Source organism: Corvus cornix, chromosome 1 (genome assembly GCF_000738735.6).
Source record: "Corvus cornix cornix isolate S_Up_H32 chromosome 1, ASM73873v5, whole genome shotgun sequence".
Taxonomy (NCBI): domain Eukaryota; kingdom Metazoa; phylum Chordata; class Aves; order Passeriformes; family Corvidae; genus Corvus; species Corvus cornix.
The window spans coordinates 47,468,552-47,486,420 of NC_046332.1; the positions used below are offsets into that span (position 1 = coordinate 47,468,552).

The window sequence follows — 17,869 nt, forward strand, 5'->3', positions numbered from 1 at the left end:
CCTGTCGGAGATGCATGGGAGTCCTGCCCGCATAGGGAGCCCACCGCCCCCGCTCTCCTTTTGGCGCGGGGCGCGACCACCGGTGCTGCAGGTGCCCGGCGGGGTGTGGCGGGGCCCGGCTCGCCCCGCCCCGGCTCCTCCTGCCGGGGTCCTCGCCGTTGCCTACGCCCGCCCCGCTGCCCCGCCCCGCACGGCCGACAGCGGGTGATGGCGCCGGCCTGCGCCTGAGGAGTCGCAGTGGGGGACGGTGGGGGAGCCATGGAGGAGGACCCGGAGCTGGAGAGGTGAGGGACGAGCGATAGTGGGAGAACCGGCCCCGAGGGCGAGCGGCCTCTGCGGGGCTGCTGCGTCGCCCTGGGCCCAGCACCGCCTCCCGCCCCGCGAGGCCCGGGCAGCGCTGGGCTGGGGCCGATGCGGGCTGGCGGCGGCCGTGGGGCGGCTCCTCCCGGCCCGAGTGGTCCGCGGTGCAGAACGGGCCCCGAGCTCCGCCGGGCTCTGCCCGCTGTCCCCAGACTGCCCCTCCTGTGGGCTGTGCGGTGCGGGTGCGCCTCGAGGGGAGCGCGGCCTGGAGCTGCTTCTGCCGTGTCTTCCGCACAGAACTTTGGGTGCGTGCTGGTATCGCTTAGAGACAAGACTGGAAAGTCGTGGGTGGTTCACCCCTCATCAGTTACAATTTGATGAATTGTGTACTAGGTAAAATAAATTTTTCAAATCCCAAATTTCAATTTTCAGTGCTGGAGATGTGCTTGTTGACCAGTTGTTGAATTTCCCCTGTCCCGGTATCAAGAAAATATAAAATGCTTGGCAGTTATTTTGTCACAAAATAAAATTGTTTTCTACGTGGCATTTCGTTGGGACCAGTGGATTTGTCTTGCTGCACGTTTTGAGTTGCAGTCCTCCCGAGCAAACACTGAGGAATAAAACATAGATTTCTATATTTGGATACTCAAAGTAGGCTTCTCTTAATTGTGTTTTAGGAATAGACTTTTGGTGTTTATATCACAAATTTTTTTGCAAAATAGCCCTATTTGTGTGATCGGAATTTTTTTCTTTTTGCAAGCGTAGTTCTGGGTTGTTCACTTTCCTTATGGCTGTTTAAAACAACTGTTACAGTGACATGATGACCAGAAGCTTTCTGAACTGTTCTCCTCATGGTTCTCACCTTTAACTTTTAAGAAACTGTGTCTGAGTATGCTTGTAGAAAATAACTTTATTCTCTTTATATCTGGCATGTATATGAAATGTGCCAAAAGCAATAGCACTGGGACAGTGGAAGGGCTAGAGAGCATAATGCTTTCTAAGAGGCTTTTAATAGTTGCTAAGCTACTTCTGCTCTCAGATCATCAGTTTAATAATTAAAGCTTCTTTCTGTGTATGCATGAATGTTTTTTTTACTAGTGCCATTCCAAACTTAAACATTTTCGTTCATGGCAAATTGAAACTATGTCACTGTTCTTCCACACTGACTTCTGGTTGCTATTGCCATGCCAGGGACCTGGGGTTCTCTGGGCAGTTCAGGACATAGCTGCTCACTCACCAGCTAAGGCCAACTGCTCCACAGTCTCCTCCTGATATTAATGCTCTTCTTCCCAGGAGCTAAGGTTTTACCCTGCCTTAATGGTTCGGTCCAAGCTGGGATTTGCTATTCCTTTTCTGTGGCCGCGTGGTAGATGAGGATGAAGCTCAGTGACACTTACCAAAGGGTACGCAGGAGGGTTTAGCTGTCTGGTGTCACCAATCCATGCCACTGTTCACTTCAGAGTGTGTTCAGTCGGCTCCAAACACATTGTAACTACAACGTAGTGCACTTGACAATTAACTCTTTTCTGTCCTGGATCCGTCTATCATTGGTTACTTTTTCATACCTTAAGTTTTCATAACAGCTCAGTTTGGTAGTAGCACCCTGAACTGAGCTTGTGCTGTGTGCATTTAGATGTCGTACTTGGGTGTTATTCACTCTAGATATGCTTCCATGTACACTCTTCAATACAGACCCCTTCCAGTCTAATACAGACCTTTCTTTGTCCTTTGGGTTACAGACATTATGCCTTAGATTCCTATTCAATAACCTGTAGCTCATACTCTCCTGTGAATAGTGTAGCAATGGTAGTTTAGGCTTATAATTTTTAGGGGGTTTGTAATATGGCTTTAGCATACAATTAATGGCATTTCTGTTCTGTAGCCACAGTGTTAACTACTTTGGGTGGATTTTGAGTCTTTAAAAGCAGGTTTATGTGGAATATTTTGAGTAGTTTGTCTCTGAATTCAGGCTTGTCTTGCAATGCACAAATCTTAAAGAAAAACTTAAGGGTTTTGTACATGTGGTTTTTATTTAATTTACCGTGAGGGAGAAGGAAGTGTAACTGGTTTTGTGCATGCTTTTTCAGGTCAGAAATTAATTTTGTGTCCCAGTATTCCAAAAAGTGATCTGTTAAGTCAGTTGTCCTATTTTTTTTATATTGACTATCTAAGGAGAAGTCTCTTCATCTAGTTTCTTCTATTTGATCCTTACTGCTTCATTTCCTGATATTGTTTTTCAATTTTACCATGTCTGACTCTCGCTTGATCATACTTTTGATGTTTTCCTCACTTTAATATGAAGTTTTCCTAGAAAGCTGAGTACTAACTTATAAATCCCTGTGTGACTGTTGCATTCTGTGGATTTTAAAACTCTGAAAGCTGTAAATACCACAGGTGTGTAAAATAGTAATATTTGCTACATTCTGCTGAATTACATCCTCTGCTCCATCTCACCCAAAACCTTTGATGGAGGTATGAACTGAGGCTTGCTCCTGTGAACTTGCTGGTACGTCAGTGAAGACACTTGAGCCTTGAGATTCCATTGATTCTTAAGAAAATTCTAAGTTCTGTTAACGTATAATGATAACTTGTAAAGTTATGACCCAAGAAGGAGGTGAAAGAAGTTGCAAACCAGCCAGAAGGAGCTGTTCAGTTTGTTTCCTCTGCAAGTGCCTGTATGTGCTTTTCCTAGTTTATTTCAGCTAAACATCCATTGGGATACTACAGAGCTCACCATTTTCATTCCTATCTAAAAAAAAAAAAATTAATTCCCTTCTTCCTAAATGATTGTCATGGTAGTTCTGTGTGTTTGAAGCACAGAAGTTGCATCATTTCTCTTCAAGTACAGATGAAGTGGCTTGGTTAGACTGTGTGTCCAAACCCTTCCATAATCCATTCTGTCTTTCAATAGCTACAAATATTTCTCAACTTTGGATATCATACTTATTAAAAGTGCCTGCCAAGCTTGTTTAGAGCATCATTTACTTGGGATTAAGTGTTTCCTAAGGAGATGCTGCTCTGAATCACAAAGAAGGCTATAATTCTGTAACAAGAGGCCTGTAGTTGAGTTGAGAATCAATAATTAATATTTTTGCTGCACAGACAGCCCAGCTATGCTTTTTAGCAAGCAAGCTTTGTGCCTTGGAGAAAACTGATGGTTCTTACTGTTGATTTTAACAGTGTCAAGTGTCAGGATTCAGTATTCCATACTCCTGGCAAAAAAAAAAAAAAAAAAAGTGGTCTGTAAGCTAAGATTGGTGTTTGAAATGGAGTGGTATGTTCGGGCTGGTGAGAATATCAGCACAGAAATGTACTGCAAATAGCACAAGATTGACAAGTAGAATGTTTAAATAAGTACAAAACCTGATCAACAAAGACTGAGAGCATTCATGTGCCTGGTGTGGAATGCCTTTGCCTTTGAACAAATGTTAGAAAGCTTGTGGTGTATTTGTGCCTCTTTTCATTCTTGCTCTTACAGTTGTGGCCTAGGTTTTATTCCTGACTTCCATTTTCATCAGTTTTCTTAGTAAGGGTGAGCAGATAGGACCAGCTCACGGGAGTTAATTTTAAATAACACTGTCAGTGTCTTCAGTCATTTGTTTGACTGAAGATCTTGATATTAATTATTCAGCTGTAATTGGAATACCAACATTCACTTCTATTTCTAGCCCCATGCACAGTTAAAAATAAATTGTATCGTTAGCATAAAAGTGCTTTGAGGAAATTGATTTTAAAAATTGCTAATTGTTTTTCCTGAGCTTGCATCTTGCTGTCAGGACCTAGAGTGCCTCAGGAAGTAGGCTTAAGTGTGATTTTTGTCGATTACAGTAGAGAAGCTTGGTCTTTGAGCTTGAATAGTAGTGGAATAGACTGCAAACAGTTATTAATGCTTTCACGAAGATGTGTTTGTTAAAGATGTCCCTTCTCTGACTGGGAGATGTTGAATATGAACACTGCCCTCCTACTTCAGGTCTGTGCACTTCTGTAGCTGACTGTGCTGTAAAGCAAGTCCAGTAGATACATTTTCGTTAGAGTTCTCATCAGGATCTTTAATGAGACGATGGCATGGGTGGAGATGGCAGGGTTTTTTAGGTTATGTGCCAAAAGCTCCCAGTGAGGACTACAGAGAGACCATGATGGATGGGGGGAGCCCAAATAGCACCCAGTCCTGGCTTCTCCCAGGCCCATGCCAAGAATTACCAGCCCATCAGAGTTCCATCTCCATGAGCCCAGAGGAGCTGGTGGGTAGGAACCCACAGTAAGGTCAGAGAGAAATGGATGTCTTCTTTGCGCCCCCCTCGCACTCCAGGGCTGATCCCGAAAGATAGCCTGGGCCTCCAGGCATGATACCCATCAAGAGGAGTCAGTGCTGGAGCATCTTTGGGACTCAAGGGCATTGCTGCATAGGGTTGTGGGAGGGGTTGTGGGATGCAGAAGAAAAGCAGTTTGTGATCACATATGGCACGTTGGGAGGAAAGGGTCAAAAATGGAAGATTTGGCAAGGGGAGGGAATAGTTTGCTCAAGTGATGTTGCAGCTGGGAATGCTAAGAATATCAGTGTGGGAAAACTTCACATATTATGCCTACTGCTGGTTATACTCTGTCTGGTTTGACAGAGCTGTAGAGATAACATAAATGTTACCAGAGACTTAAGAGGCATTTTCACAGACAGGCTTGAGCCTCCTGCTGGGAGAGAGAGATCAAAAGCCGAGAGATGACATAAAGTACAGCAAAGGTGATGAACTGCACGTGTGCGAGGCCCTCTGGTAAACTGGGGCGGGCAGTGGGCTCCCCTGGCCACCAGGATGTACTGAGCCTAACAGAGCCTGTATCCCCACACGTCCATGCCGCCTGGCCTTGTTAGTGAGGTAAGGAAAGAAATCCACGCCCTGGTTACCTGTATGTGTTGATTAACTCATGGATTATTTTGGGATGTGTAGGGGAGGAACCAAAGACAGGGAAAGCGGGAAGTTCAAGTGATTTGGGGAGAAGTAAGAGTGGGAAAATAGAGGAATAAGGGGATAAAAAGGTCTGGTCATATGTGTATAGGCTGCTGGTTGGTACTCCTGTCTGGCCATGCCCTATGCCTAATCATCACAGCCTGTCCTGTCTGCCAGTTAAATTCCTTTCTAATTCTCTCTTGGGTGAGGGCCTCTGAGGGGAGAAGGTGTACATCTCAGCGCTAGCAGCTACAGTCAGACTGTGGGTCAGAGGGACCATGTGTCCATGGTGCCAGCAACTGGAACATGTGAAGGTTTGGATGCCAGTAGTTGGGCTTGGACCCTGGGCTGGCAGCCTGGGGCACTCCTGGTCTCCAGACCAACTGGGGACATTTCATGGAGGGAGTAAAACCAAATGTTAGTCCCTGAAGTGGAACTGGGGACTTGTTTATCTGTGTTGTAGTACTGGAGCAAGTATGGGACCAAGTGGCTGCTGGTGAAGATCAAGCTGGAGTAGCTGGTAAGTGGGTGAATAAGGAGAGAGCTGGTGTGTAAGCTTGTATCTCCAAGAGCCAGGAGGAGCTAGCTGTTGGGGCCACCAGGGAGTCCTGGTCAGCAGCTGGAGAGACTGTAGGGTCGGGGGTGAGATGTGTATGTATGCCTGTGTCTTCACAGGCAAGACCGCAGTGGAGTTGGATATTGGGGGACCAGGGTGTCCCAGTCAGCCTTGCGTGGTGGTCTGTACCAGCCGTGCAGTTGGGCTGATGTCTTGGACTCCCACACCCAGCTGGAGAGAAGAGCAGGATGAAGCTGTCGGTGTGAGCACTCTGTGTGTCTGTCTGTGATTGATGTGGCCAGCAGTGTAAGTGCGTGGTGTGTGTATCTGCCTCTTAGGAGCAGATTTTTCAGCCTTGCTACTGGTTGGACCTGGACGTGGGGCTGTGACTGTCTGGCCTCTCGGTTGTCGGATCCAGCATGATACGTCTTCTTCTGACAGTCATCTGTAATCACAGACATTGGGTGGTCTCTGTAATAACATGGTGTTTTCATTGCCTGTAACTATCAGACATGCCTCTTTATTACATTATATTATAATAATATTATTTATTATTATTTATTCATTTTTTCAGTCTATTCATTTAACCTTTTGGAAAAAAAAGATGAAGCTCTTCCCCGAGTGAGGAATAGAAAGTACTTCTCATTTTGCCTGACTAGGAGCCTTTAACATTATTCTTTTGACACATGCATTAATGATACTGGTTATTAGGGTATATGCAATGGGAGCTTTGCCTGTAACCTTGGAATATAGAAAGAGGAAAAAGTCTAATCCCTCAGAAATGTAAATAGGTCTTGTACCATACTCTTGAAGATAAAAATATCACTGCTTGTACCTTCATGTTGCTGTAATTCTGTAGCTTGATTGCCCAAAAATAATTGCCACAGCAAGTTTTAAGTGGTGCTTGCTATAAAAGATGTCAGAATGATGACAGGATTCTTAAATGTGCCCCTGTCCCTAATTTTCCCTCCCGTCAGTCCCCCAGTGTTTGGATGGTTCTCATGTGAAAGTTGCATGCTGTATTCCCTTTGCTCATGCTGCTGCCCTTAGAATTGAAGCTGGCAGCCATGGAACTGTTTGTATTGTAACCAAGCTGTAAAAATGAAGAGAGTGAGGAATGTGGAGTCCTGCGAGGCCTCTAAAAGCAAATTTTAAAAACTTGTTTGCGTAGCTTTTGGCTTACTTGTGTAGAGGATATAAGTTCAGTGAGTGGAAACATACGATTTCAAAGAGGATCTGAGCATTGCATTTCATTTGTCCATGCAAGCTGAAAGGGCTTTGTAAAGGCGCAGTGAAAAAGGGTGATGTTGAAAGAACAATATTAGGAAACAATGTTGATAATGAAGGTGTGGACCTAGAAGGCTACTAAGATGGATGCCAGGTCAGTCTGAGCTTTGATATAACAAAAAAAGTCTCAAATACTTAAAGGTGTGTAATTCCTACCTAAGTTAATAGAATTGGTGTCACCATATTAATTTATTATGATCTTTTCCCTAAGACTGAATCATAGCTGTTTTAAATACTTATGTGTGTGTTTTATTAGTGCTTTGTAGCTCAGATTCTTTGGTTTATTATTTCAATTATAAATTGTGACAGATTTTATAGTACCATAATAATGACAGGCTTTTCTCAGAAAGAGAATCACCAAGTTTGGTAACTGGTAATTAAAAGTCAGACACTTTCTTCTCCTTTTTCCTCACCTTTGTCTGACATTGCTATTTGAAGGCTCAGGACAAGCTTCTATAAATGCCATGTGTTCCTGTTGTTATCACTATAACCTAGCTCAGGATGCTCAGATAGCAAGTTCTGGGTCTGGAGAAAAAAAATAAATTTTGCTGTAATTTCATGAAGATCTGTGAATGCAACATCTGTCACATTCCAGTGGTACAGCCTGTGTTTTTCACCTTTTTTTTTGGTGTTCTTGCAAGTAGCCATCCCACACACATTTCTTCTCTTAGTGGGAAGGCGGTAGTAGCTGGTGAGGTTGCTGATGCTGTGCTTGGCATCTTGGAGCAGGTATCGCCCAGAGATGATAGCTTACCTGGGAGATACTCTGTTTCCATGAGTGCCTGTGGTATGACGGGACATGCAACTTGTCCTCACAGTCAGAAGTGTGCTTAAAAAGGATTTGAAGTGTGCCAAGTCCTGTTCTTCATTCAGTATTACAGTTTTTGTATTTGCAACAACTTTTGTTAGTTTCAGTACTTCAGAATGTGTCTCTTAATCTTGGTGCATAGGAATCTGAATTATCTTAAAGTCAAGGTGATTTTGGTAGCTTCTTTATTGCTTAATTCACTACAGTGAATAAAGCTATCTGCTTTATTTGCCTAAGTGCATAAAGTGGCATCTTCCTGTGTTCCACAAGTGGTGACCTTTTTCTTTTTCTCTTTCTTAGGAAGGCTGTGGAAGAGTTACTTAAAGAGGCAAAACGTGGGAGAACTAGAGCTGAAACAATGGGAGCTATGGGTTGGTAAGTTGTGCCGAAAGGAAATGAATGCTACAGCTGATGCCAAAATAAATCTTATATTTATTGTGTGAGAGAAGTCTCTACCTTTTTATGTGTTTCATGTTTAAATAATTCATGTTCATCCACATGTTAATTTGGGCAAAAATTCCAGTCTAAATAAGAAAGAAGTGCAGGTAAATTCTGTCTGCGTGAAATTGCTTGTCTGAATGTGTTGAAGACAAAGCAATTGGAAAATTGGGAATATGTTCTTATAATAGATGGAATTGCAAAGTTTGGGTTGGAACCTCATGAGTCTTTAAAATGCCAGTTGTCTTCATTGTGCATGTACTTACATACTAGCTACATGTTCCTGGGTTGGACTCTGTTTTAAGTGAAAAGAATTCATAACCTGACAAGGAAACCTAAAGCTTTGTACTAATAAAATAACAAACTATCCTTTAGTAGACAATTCATCTGTAAATTGTAGCCAAAAATGAACTCATTGAACTCAAATGTATAATCCAGTTTTGGGAGAGGGTTACTTTTTAATACTAAAAAAACCCTAAAACCCAGGGGCTGATTTGTATAGTAACTGGGAAAAGAATCACAGTATTTAAATCTTAAATACAGCGTTGATTCTTCAATGCAGTATTCCAGATTTTACAGCTAGATTGTCATGGAATGTAATGCATGTAATTGTAATTAGAGAAGTAATAACATGCTGAGGAGAGTCATTCATCATGACATAGTGTATATGACTTTGATAAGAAGCTGTTGGATCTAGGGATGTTCACGCAAGTAGTGCACCAGTTGACTGCACTAAACGCACTTGTAGGTAAGGTTTGGCTTCCTCCATCAGCAGTAGCAAGAGATAAGCTTGCACTGTTCATGAAGTTCTCAGCTCAGTTATCTGTTTGTTTTAGTAGCTCTGAAGAGATTAAAATAGTGCCTTGCTGATAAAAAAGTTACTCCTTTATGTTTCCAAACAGGTTGGGGTTTTCTGTATGTTTTACTCAGTATTTCTTCTAGGGATGCAGTTTGTACCCTTTCTGTTAAAGTAGCTTAATTGGTTTAATCCCCCAGATTGGCTATAGCTGTACTGATCCACCGTGCTTTGACCCTGTCAGCCTAGCCATGTGGCCAATGCACATAGTTAGCACCATGAAGTGTTGCATGCATCCAGATACTGAGAATTTCCAAGCTGATTCCAAGCTGATTTCTTCAGAGAGATAATCAGGTGTCCCTGTACAATTTTGCTGCCACTTGTTCAGTCTGGAATACCTGCCAGGAGAGTGTATGGGCGTCTGCTCCTGAGTGTGGCTCCTTCTTATTCCTTGTTTGTAAAAGGGTAGTGGTCCTGTTCAGCTGGCTGTGATGATCAGCTCGGGATGCAGTTTGCTAAAGCCTGATGCCCGAGACCTGCCAGGAGATGGGATAGCCAAGGGTGGCCTGTTCTTCAGTGCAGTTGCAGATTAATGGTGTCTGGCTAGGCCAGGGTTCTGTTAAAGCTGTAGGAGGAAAGGACTGTCAAGAAGGCTTTAGGCAGAGGGACACAGGGATGTAGGGATTGGCATGGTGATATCCTGAACTGAGGCTGTTGAAGTACTTTCTGAAGACTGCAGTGGTACCTGAGAACACCTATACTAGGTCAAAGTGTAGTGCCCTGTCTCCATCAGTGGCCCATGCCCGGTGCCTAAGAAGTGCTTTGCTGAATATCTTTGTTTCTGAATACGCTCTGTCGTACCTTCTTCAAGGTACTTCTTCTGCAGCTCAGGATATCGTGCTCTCAGGGATGATTTCTTTGTATGTAATGCATCTCCAGGGACTTTTATGTCACTGAATTTATCCCTAGACTGGTAGTAGTCCCATTTGTCACAAATCTGCTGCTGTAGGGTTTGGAATAGGCTAGTGTACGGCTGGTGTGTGTGGCTGTAAGGGAAAGTATAAAGCCCCCCAAAGGCAAACTCCCAGTAAGTCTTTGCTGTTCAGTTCTGCAGGCACAACGGACTGAACAGCAGCTGCAAGCTGCCACTACTCTCACCTCTTTAATATTTTTATGCCCTGTTACACTGTTCTGGTGCTTCTGAACTGGCCCAACAGCTGGGTATTGCATATAGATGTGGGGGATAAAATGAAAGAAAAAGTTAAGAAAACTTAACTGTGCTCAGTTGAGTATCATACTCCAGCAAAATGCTATCAAGTGTAACTGATCCTGGAAAAAAGTAAATCCTGAAGGCCTTCAGAAATTATATCCAGGACTGATATGTTACCTTGCAAGGTGTAAACTACTGAGAAGAAGGTAACTGCTGCTCAGAGCTCTGTGGATAGCAAATGAAATGAGCAGAAAAGTTAGTTCATGAAAATGTGTATTAGTAGACCAGATCCACGAAATCGTAACTGGTAGAAGCAAAGACAAGGTCATCATCAACTTGTCTAAAAGCACAGTGTTAACAGGTAAAACGCAAAACCTTCCTTCCTTGCCAAACTCAAAATACTTACAGGTGTGTTTCATGAGGACTTCTGGGATTCCTCAGCCCTTTGTCAGAGGAGTCCTGGAGAAGAGATGCACAAACCCTGGAGACATCTAGTGTAAGGCCATCAGTCCTGCATTGGCACTGGAAAGTTGAAGCAGCTCGGCCTATGAAGAAAAGATTTGTTCTGCCATCTGTCTTTGGGTAAGGAGAAGCAGAGGCTACTACTGCTCATACTTCACTGATTCCAGTTTATGTTGCTTTCCAGCAGCTGTTGAATACTGGGAAATACATTTCTGGAGTCAGTGGCATTTGACAGAAGTTGGTCAAAGGGAGGTGTATGGAGAAGTGGCATTCCTGGGTGGGGTGACTATACTGTGCATACCAGTACAAAGGAGTAGTGTCTCCTGGTGGATGTTGATGGCAGCAAAACCTTAGCCAGCAAGCCTCTGAACGGTGTTTTGGAACTGCTTTCAGGTTCAAGCTATTGCTCTGTTACTGTCCAGTGTGATTAGTTCTCCACAAAAACTTTCAAAAAAGTTCCCCAAGCACCCCTGCCTAACCTTTTGCTGTCTCATCGTTTGAGATGGATAGTCAGCTGTTGCTGGAGCCTAAAATACACTATACTACACTAAATAAACTAAATACTACACTAAAATAAACCTGTCAGTTTAGCTGACAGGTACAGAAAAAATGTACGAAGCAGTCAACCTGTAGCCCAGTCTCTCATATAAAGACTGAGCCTTGAAACACAGGACAGTGTTGTTAGTATTTCTTCCAGTTTGGGAATGTTTTGCTGGTGTTACATTGTCTTACAAGTTTAATGTGGATGACATGGGCAGGTGCTGCAACCTGTGTGGGTTAGAGGCTGGTGGAAGAAAGGCTTGTCCCTGTTTGGAGGTTGGCAGTGATATTGGCCGAGAGTTTGTGCAGGAAGGGTAATTCTCTGAGACTCTCTGGACATGGAGCAACTGTCAGTATTGCCGGTGGGCTGCATGATCTCTTAGTTGGTTAAGAGTCTCAGCTCATTGGCCTCCATACTCTCAGGGACTGCTCAGATAGGCAGTGTGTAGGTCCATGGTAAATGAATCTAAGAAATACTTGATATTCTTATTTATAGATTTCATTCAGCAAGGCAGTATTTCTAGTTCCTGCAGTGTTCCTTTTGTATGTACTCTGTGGCCTTGGTCATTCTTGTTGGGGGGTCTCCTGCATCCTTATGATAACACATGATGTAGGTCCTGCTGCTGATGTATCTGGCTCAAGCATTAGTACAGCTAATCACAAATGAAAGGAAATGTGTGAGAGAAGGGTAAGGAAGAACCTGCTTCTGAAGGTGTCTTAATCCTGGAATAGTTGATCAGAAGAGAGCAGAATCTGTGGTTGAATACTAGTGATGATGCTGATATGCTGGAACTTCTGAGATGAGAAAAGACATCAGAGCAGCTGTGTGGAAGCTAACATTTGAAGGGATCAGTTGGATCCAGGGTGAGAAGTTGTGGAAAAATAGTGTAAGAACATTTGAAATGGTTAGATAAATTTCTTTGTTTCATCAGAGGCTATTTGACATAGATGGAATAGGATATTTGGGGGGTTTCCATTGTGTCTGGTTAAAATGAAGCCAAAAGTTCAGCTTCCTTCAATTGTTTCTCTTGGTTCTATGTAGATAATCCATAAGCTTCTTTATAGCAGTGAAGTTAGGTCCCATTTTAAGCAGTTGTTCTTACTTTAACCAAGAAAGGCAGTTAAAATGCCACAAAAGTTACTGTGTGAAAAAAGTTCTAGAGGCCTTTTTTTGTGTATAGGTCTGATCTTCAAAGATGCTGATAATGTGAGCTAAAGCTAAATCAAATGTAGCTGATCATCTTACTTGAAAAGCTTATGTAAATTAAGAACTGGAAAACAGGATATTTTTGGAAGGTTTGTTCAGCTCTGCATTGTAAGAGCAGCTGAAATCACAACAAAAAAATTTTGGAAGCATTAAATTCTTTTCAACTCTCTTTTTTGTAAAGCAATCCTAAAACCACTTTCATTCCTATGGATAGCTTTCTGTTCAATACCGAATCTGTTAGAAGTACAGCAGAATGCAGAATGATGATGATGAGGGTACTGGAACTGTGAAGTGCTGTGTTGCATTTTGTCTTCGAATGGGTGTTGTGTGACTGTGCAGAAACACTGCAATGTGATTCCCCTCATCGTTCATTTGAATAGGAGGAGGAGGAGAAACAGGGTACAGACAGAGATTGCAAAGTAAATATGTTAAAATCTTGTAATCAGGGCACATCCCAAGTCAAGTTGTCGCTGGAACAGATTGCCCAGAGAAGCTGTGGATGCCCCATCTCTGGAAGTGTTTAAGGCCAGGTAGGATGGAGCTCTGAGCAACCTGGTCTAGTGGAAGGTGTTACTATCTGCAGGGTTGGAACTTGATGATCTTTAAGGTCCCTTCCAAACCAGGTGAGTCTATGATCCTACAAAGTCCTGCCAGCTGCACCTGGCTGCCAAGACTGTATTTCAAAGCTTTAAGTGTCCTCTGAGGCATCCTCTTTTGTAAGGTCCCCTGTGACAGGGTAACAGCATAGATTAGTTGGTTTGCCAAAGCTATCTGTCGCTGCTTCCCCCCCCTTCAGTCACTCTTCTATTGAAATATGGTATTTTCTATGGCAGTTTGGAAATGGTAGAAATGTACTTGTCAGTTCATTCATAGTGAACTTTTTTCTTGGAAAGATGGCTTTACTCTGTGTGATGAGGCTGACTGTGCCAATCCTGTTTAGTACGTCCAGTTACTCAGCAGAGACAAGACTGTGGCACATGGCACTGTGCTCTTGTGTCTTAAATGGTGTCAGCATGTTTTTACTGTTAAGAACTTGTGTAGTACATTTCTGTGCTGAACTGCACTGGATGACAGGCACTGATTAGAAATTCTGTGTTCCTGCACAGAAGTTGGCTTAAAGGGTCAATAGGTTGAGGTGTAACCTATGTTCACAATGATGGATTTAATTTTTTTTCTCAAAAGGCACTATCATTGTCAAAATGCAATGCGTTGCATTGGTTATTGCATCGTGGAGAGGTTTTGGAGGGTGTGAGATTTATTTGTGGAGGGAGGCAAGATTCTGTTGGCGAAAATAGCTTGGTTTAGCTTTTGGAGCACGCAAAGCAAAAAGGGAACCTTACAACGGCTGAATACACGGCTACAGAACAGGGGTCTAGTAGACAGGATGGCTCTAGCATTGCAGTTTGTGTGCTTGTCTCACTCACGCCTGCAGCCCTGCTTGGGGCACATTTCAGTTCAGAACTTTAAGGTTCTTTTAACATGTCTTTGTTGTTGTTCTTTTTGTTTGTTGGTTGGTTTGTTTGTTTTAAAGCAAAGCTTGTCAAATCAGTTCTGAGGCACTGTTTACTGGTCACAGCAGTATTGTGTTCCGCCATGCCCAGGCTGAGATTGCCTCCCAGCCCTTCAGAACTCACACTGAGGGCAAACCTATTTGTGAACTGAGCACTGCAGGATCAGACCGTACAGCAAACCCAAGGCTGATCTTTGGAAATGTCAATTTTCTCACCATTAGAGATGCTCTCAAAGATATCAGTGGATTAATACAGTTCACTTCAATCTTCACAGTTCCATGTATACCATGGCTATATGTAAACATGCGTTTGTGTGTGTGTATGTAATGTAGCACATGCCATACATCTTGTTTGCTTTAAGATTTAAAGGTAGAATTTGCTTTGTTGAAGTCTGAGGTCAATAAAACTAAGAACTAATGTTTTGCTTCAGTGCCATGACTTACTGCTGCTCCATGAAAGCCTGGTGGCTCACTTTAATCACAGTATGATGGTAAACTAATGGCATCTCTTAGCTGACTCTCAAGTCCTGCATTTCTCATCAGTTTTCATTCTTAGTATAGCTCAGGCAGCACTCATAGTGTCAAAAAGAAGTAAATGCTTCAAGCAGACAAATTTATTTTTGGCACTTTGACTGTCTCATTCTAGCATTATATATATGAGTGCTTAAATCAATCAGTGCATTAGCTCCTAAGAAAAAGAAAGACGAAGAACAAATGTGAAGTAGTTTTTGCCTGGATGCAGCCTACAGAAAGTTGCCCTCCTTGGTAGGAAATGTTTAGTTTAATGCTCACATAAGATATACAGAGGACTTAAATGTTAGCTGGTTTGTGTTATGTCTTGAGTGTAACCTGTGCCATGACACGTTCAGCACCGTGTTCATAGGTGGTGTAGCTTGAAGTAGAAACCCTGTTCTACTGACATTTATTAGCCTCTTGTTTTTACTCAGTAATACAATTAATGGATAAATAGTTTCCCTAATTTACAAAAGAGTTATACTAGGTTAAAGATCTTATTTATTTAAAACCAGGATTTGAGAAAAATAATGTAGATTTATATGAAGAAAGTTTAGAAAATTCTAAAATTCTATGCAATAAAAGCGCCAGAAAATACCTAGTAGAAATAAAACAGCATGGCTGTGTACTTCTAAAATTGCTCTCCCAAGTTCTTAAAGGATTTAGGAAAAGAACAATTATCAGGAATGCTTAGTAGGCAGACCTGAAGCAAAACATCATGATAAATTCCATGTCCAGTTAAGTCATGAAGTGTGCTAAATAACCATATGTGATCTTTGTTGCAGTTTGCTTGTTCTGATAGCTCTGATTGTTCAGAGGCGTCAGAGGTTTTTGAGTAGTTAGGGTATAGTTTCTACACTTACACAAAATATTCAAGTAGAATAGATGATCTTAACATTGTGGTGTTAGGATTCCATGTCTTTGTGGTTGATTCAGTAAGTGGCTGTGATCTCTAAGAGCTCTGATTTTTTTAAAAGTAGTCCCATAACTTGTCTCAAAAATATTTTGAAGACAAACACCACAGTGACTCCAAATATAAACAAAGCCTGCAGAGTGATTTCTGCTTTCTGTAGGAACATATTCAAACTTGTTTTTTCTTATTCTGTTCTTTAAGAGATGATAAATTGGAAATAAGTAGAATGCAGCTGATACCAACAAGATTAATGAAATTTACGATACTTGTTTACTAAAACTAGCTGATAAATTATGTGCAAAATTGTTAAGATGTGAGAGGAGAAAGTAAAAAAAAAAAGGAAAATAGTTGGATAAGTATCTTTACTGTTTAAGAAAAAGAAATTAAACACTTTGGTGGTTGCTAAATATGTTTAAATTGGTATGTCTCATGTATATGTTTATGGTACAGCTATTTGGGTTCTTCATTCCCATGTATCTTACTTTCTGAATATCACAGTTCACTAGATAATGCTGCCTTTAGAAGATCATGATCTCTGTAAACCATTCCAATTTGACTTAGAATATGTTACTAAATGCTTGATTTCTGAATACCTAAGTTAGGCACCGTCAACCTTAAAATGTATTATCCTTTGCTTCCCCCTGCACACACTACCTTGTGAAAATCATTTGGATTTTCACTGTGTTGAAGTAAAATAGTTTTCTTCCCATAAAGAGTAAAACAAAAGGAGAATGGAGATAATCTGGAACTTCTCTTTCTGTACTGAGAGTTTACACTAGGTGGCATGCAAGGAAAGCCAAAATCACAAACCTGTCTTAAAATCACTGAAGTTAAAATCTCAGACTTGTTTTGGGATATTTTTACCTTCTCTTTTGATCACTTTTAAATGTCTTTACAGGTTGAAATGTCCTCTTGCTGGTACAAATAAAAGATTTCTTATTAATACCATCAAAAACACGTTGCCATCTCAAAAAGAACAAGACCAAGAGCGTGAGCAAAAGGAAGACAATAAGGAGTCTGAGCCAAACAAAAGCAGGAAAGAAGAAAAACCAAAGAAACGCAGAATTCACCCATACACACCCAGCTTTCAGTCCAGAAGGAGAGTCAGCTACTCTCCTCCAAGGCACCAAAGCAGGAACCAGCACACAAAGGATAAACATGAAAAGCGATCAAGCAAGCGATGAGGAGAGTGACAAGTATGTGTTGTTACAAGTCAGGAATGTCATTAAGTATAGGAAAGCAGGGGTGTCTCAGTTTTTCAGGAAGAGATGATGTTCAAACTTGCGTGTTGAACCAAGTTGCCTGTGTGAGAGGTAACCTTGAGGTAGCTTTAGAAACTTTCCTTTGGGACTTAAGAGAAAAGCAAAGTACAGCATAAAACTTTCAGTTGTTTTAGAAAAGACATTCCCTTTACTCCATTCCTCTCTCCCCTTCTGACTAAGCTTAGGGTCTTGGTGATGAAGCGTGATATGTGTGTCACTGTCTAATACAAATCATTTAGTCATGTCACTCTTCTGGAAATAAATTTAAATTAAGCAGAATTCTATTTATTGCATGAAGTTTGCAGAACTTCTTTGCTGCTAGCCAATAAAGAAGTTTTGCTTATTTGGTTTAGAATGTAGAAGAAGAGAAAGCTGGTCAGTGCCTGGCCAAGCACATGCATTTTGTATAGAATAGAAGAGATTGCTTTCTTTAGTATAAAAACCCCAAATTTTAAATGGGCAATGCTGGTTTTGCTTTCCAGGAGGGACTGCTGGGAAATAGTGACTTTGCTTGTTAATGTATATTCACAAACCTATCATAGATAACAATAAACATTACCCCTAAAAAGCTGCAACTGCAATAATTGTCTCTGTTTAGACTTCCCTCTGTAAGGAAGTAGTTTTAACAGTCTGTTGTCACGGTGCTTTCAAAACAAACCCTGAAGACAAAATTTTCATGTTCTCTGTCTACTGCTAGAAAGTTTCGAAGTAAATATGTAATACTAGAAATGCAGAGGTGATGCTTAAACATTCAAATGCTCACTTTCCAAGCCTATGTGACAATTCTATAGTGGTACAGTTTTTAAACTTGTGACTGTGAGCACAAATAATACACATTGGCATATTCTATGTCTCACTTCTGTTTGTGTTACAACAACAAACTTCTGTGTGAAATACTTTGTATTTTACTGTTCTCAGAAATAATTGTTTTCAACATAGTTTTGTTTTTGAGTGTGTGACAATAAAATCGAAAATGTTAATTGGAAGTGCCCTGTGGAATTAATGCTTTTGATGGGTTTCTTAAGTGAGATGTGCCTCTCTCCTCCAAGGGACAGGAGGAGCGGGGCTCCGTGGCCCTTCCGTGTTGAGTCAGAGCAAGAGTGCCACCTATAGGCATGTGAGCACCT

At 41.8% G+C, this 17,869-nt stretch overlaps 1 protein-coding gene across 2 annotated transcripts; it reads left to right on the plus strand.

Annotated features, from left to right (window-relative positions):
- The first annotated feature begins 159 nt into the window (after positions 1–159).
- On the plus strand, positions 160–17,728 carry LOC104689891 (protein POLR1D). Of its 2 annotated transcripts, none has more exons than XM_039565705.1 (3): positions 160–284; positions 8,192–8,266; positions 16,379–17,728. In XM_039565705.1, the coding sequence occupies exons 1-3, from the start codon at positions 259–261 to the stop codon at positions 16,662–16,664; spliced, it is 387 nt and encodes a 128-aa protein (XP_039421639.1). In that variant the 5' UTR covers positions 160–258; the 3' UTR covers positions 16,665–17,728. The 2 variants fall into 2 exon arrangements, with proteins under 2 accessions (XP_039421639.1, XP_039421645.1); XM_039565711.1 differs by having other exon boundaries at positions 195–284; positions 8,196–8,266.
- The last annotated feature ends 141 nt before the right edge of the window (positions 17,729–17,869 follow it).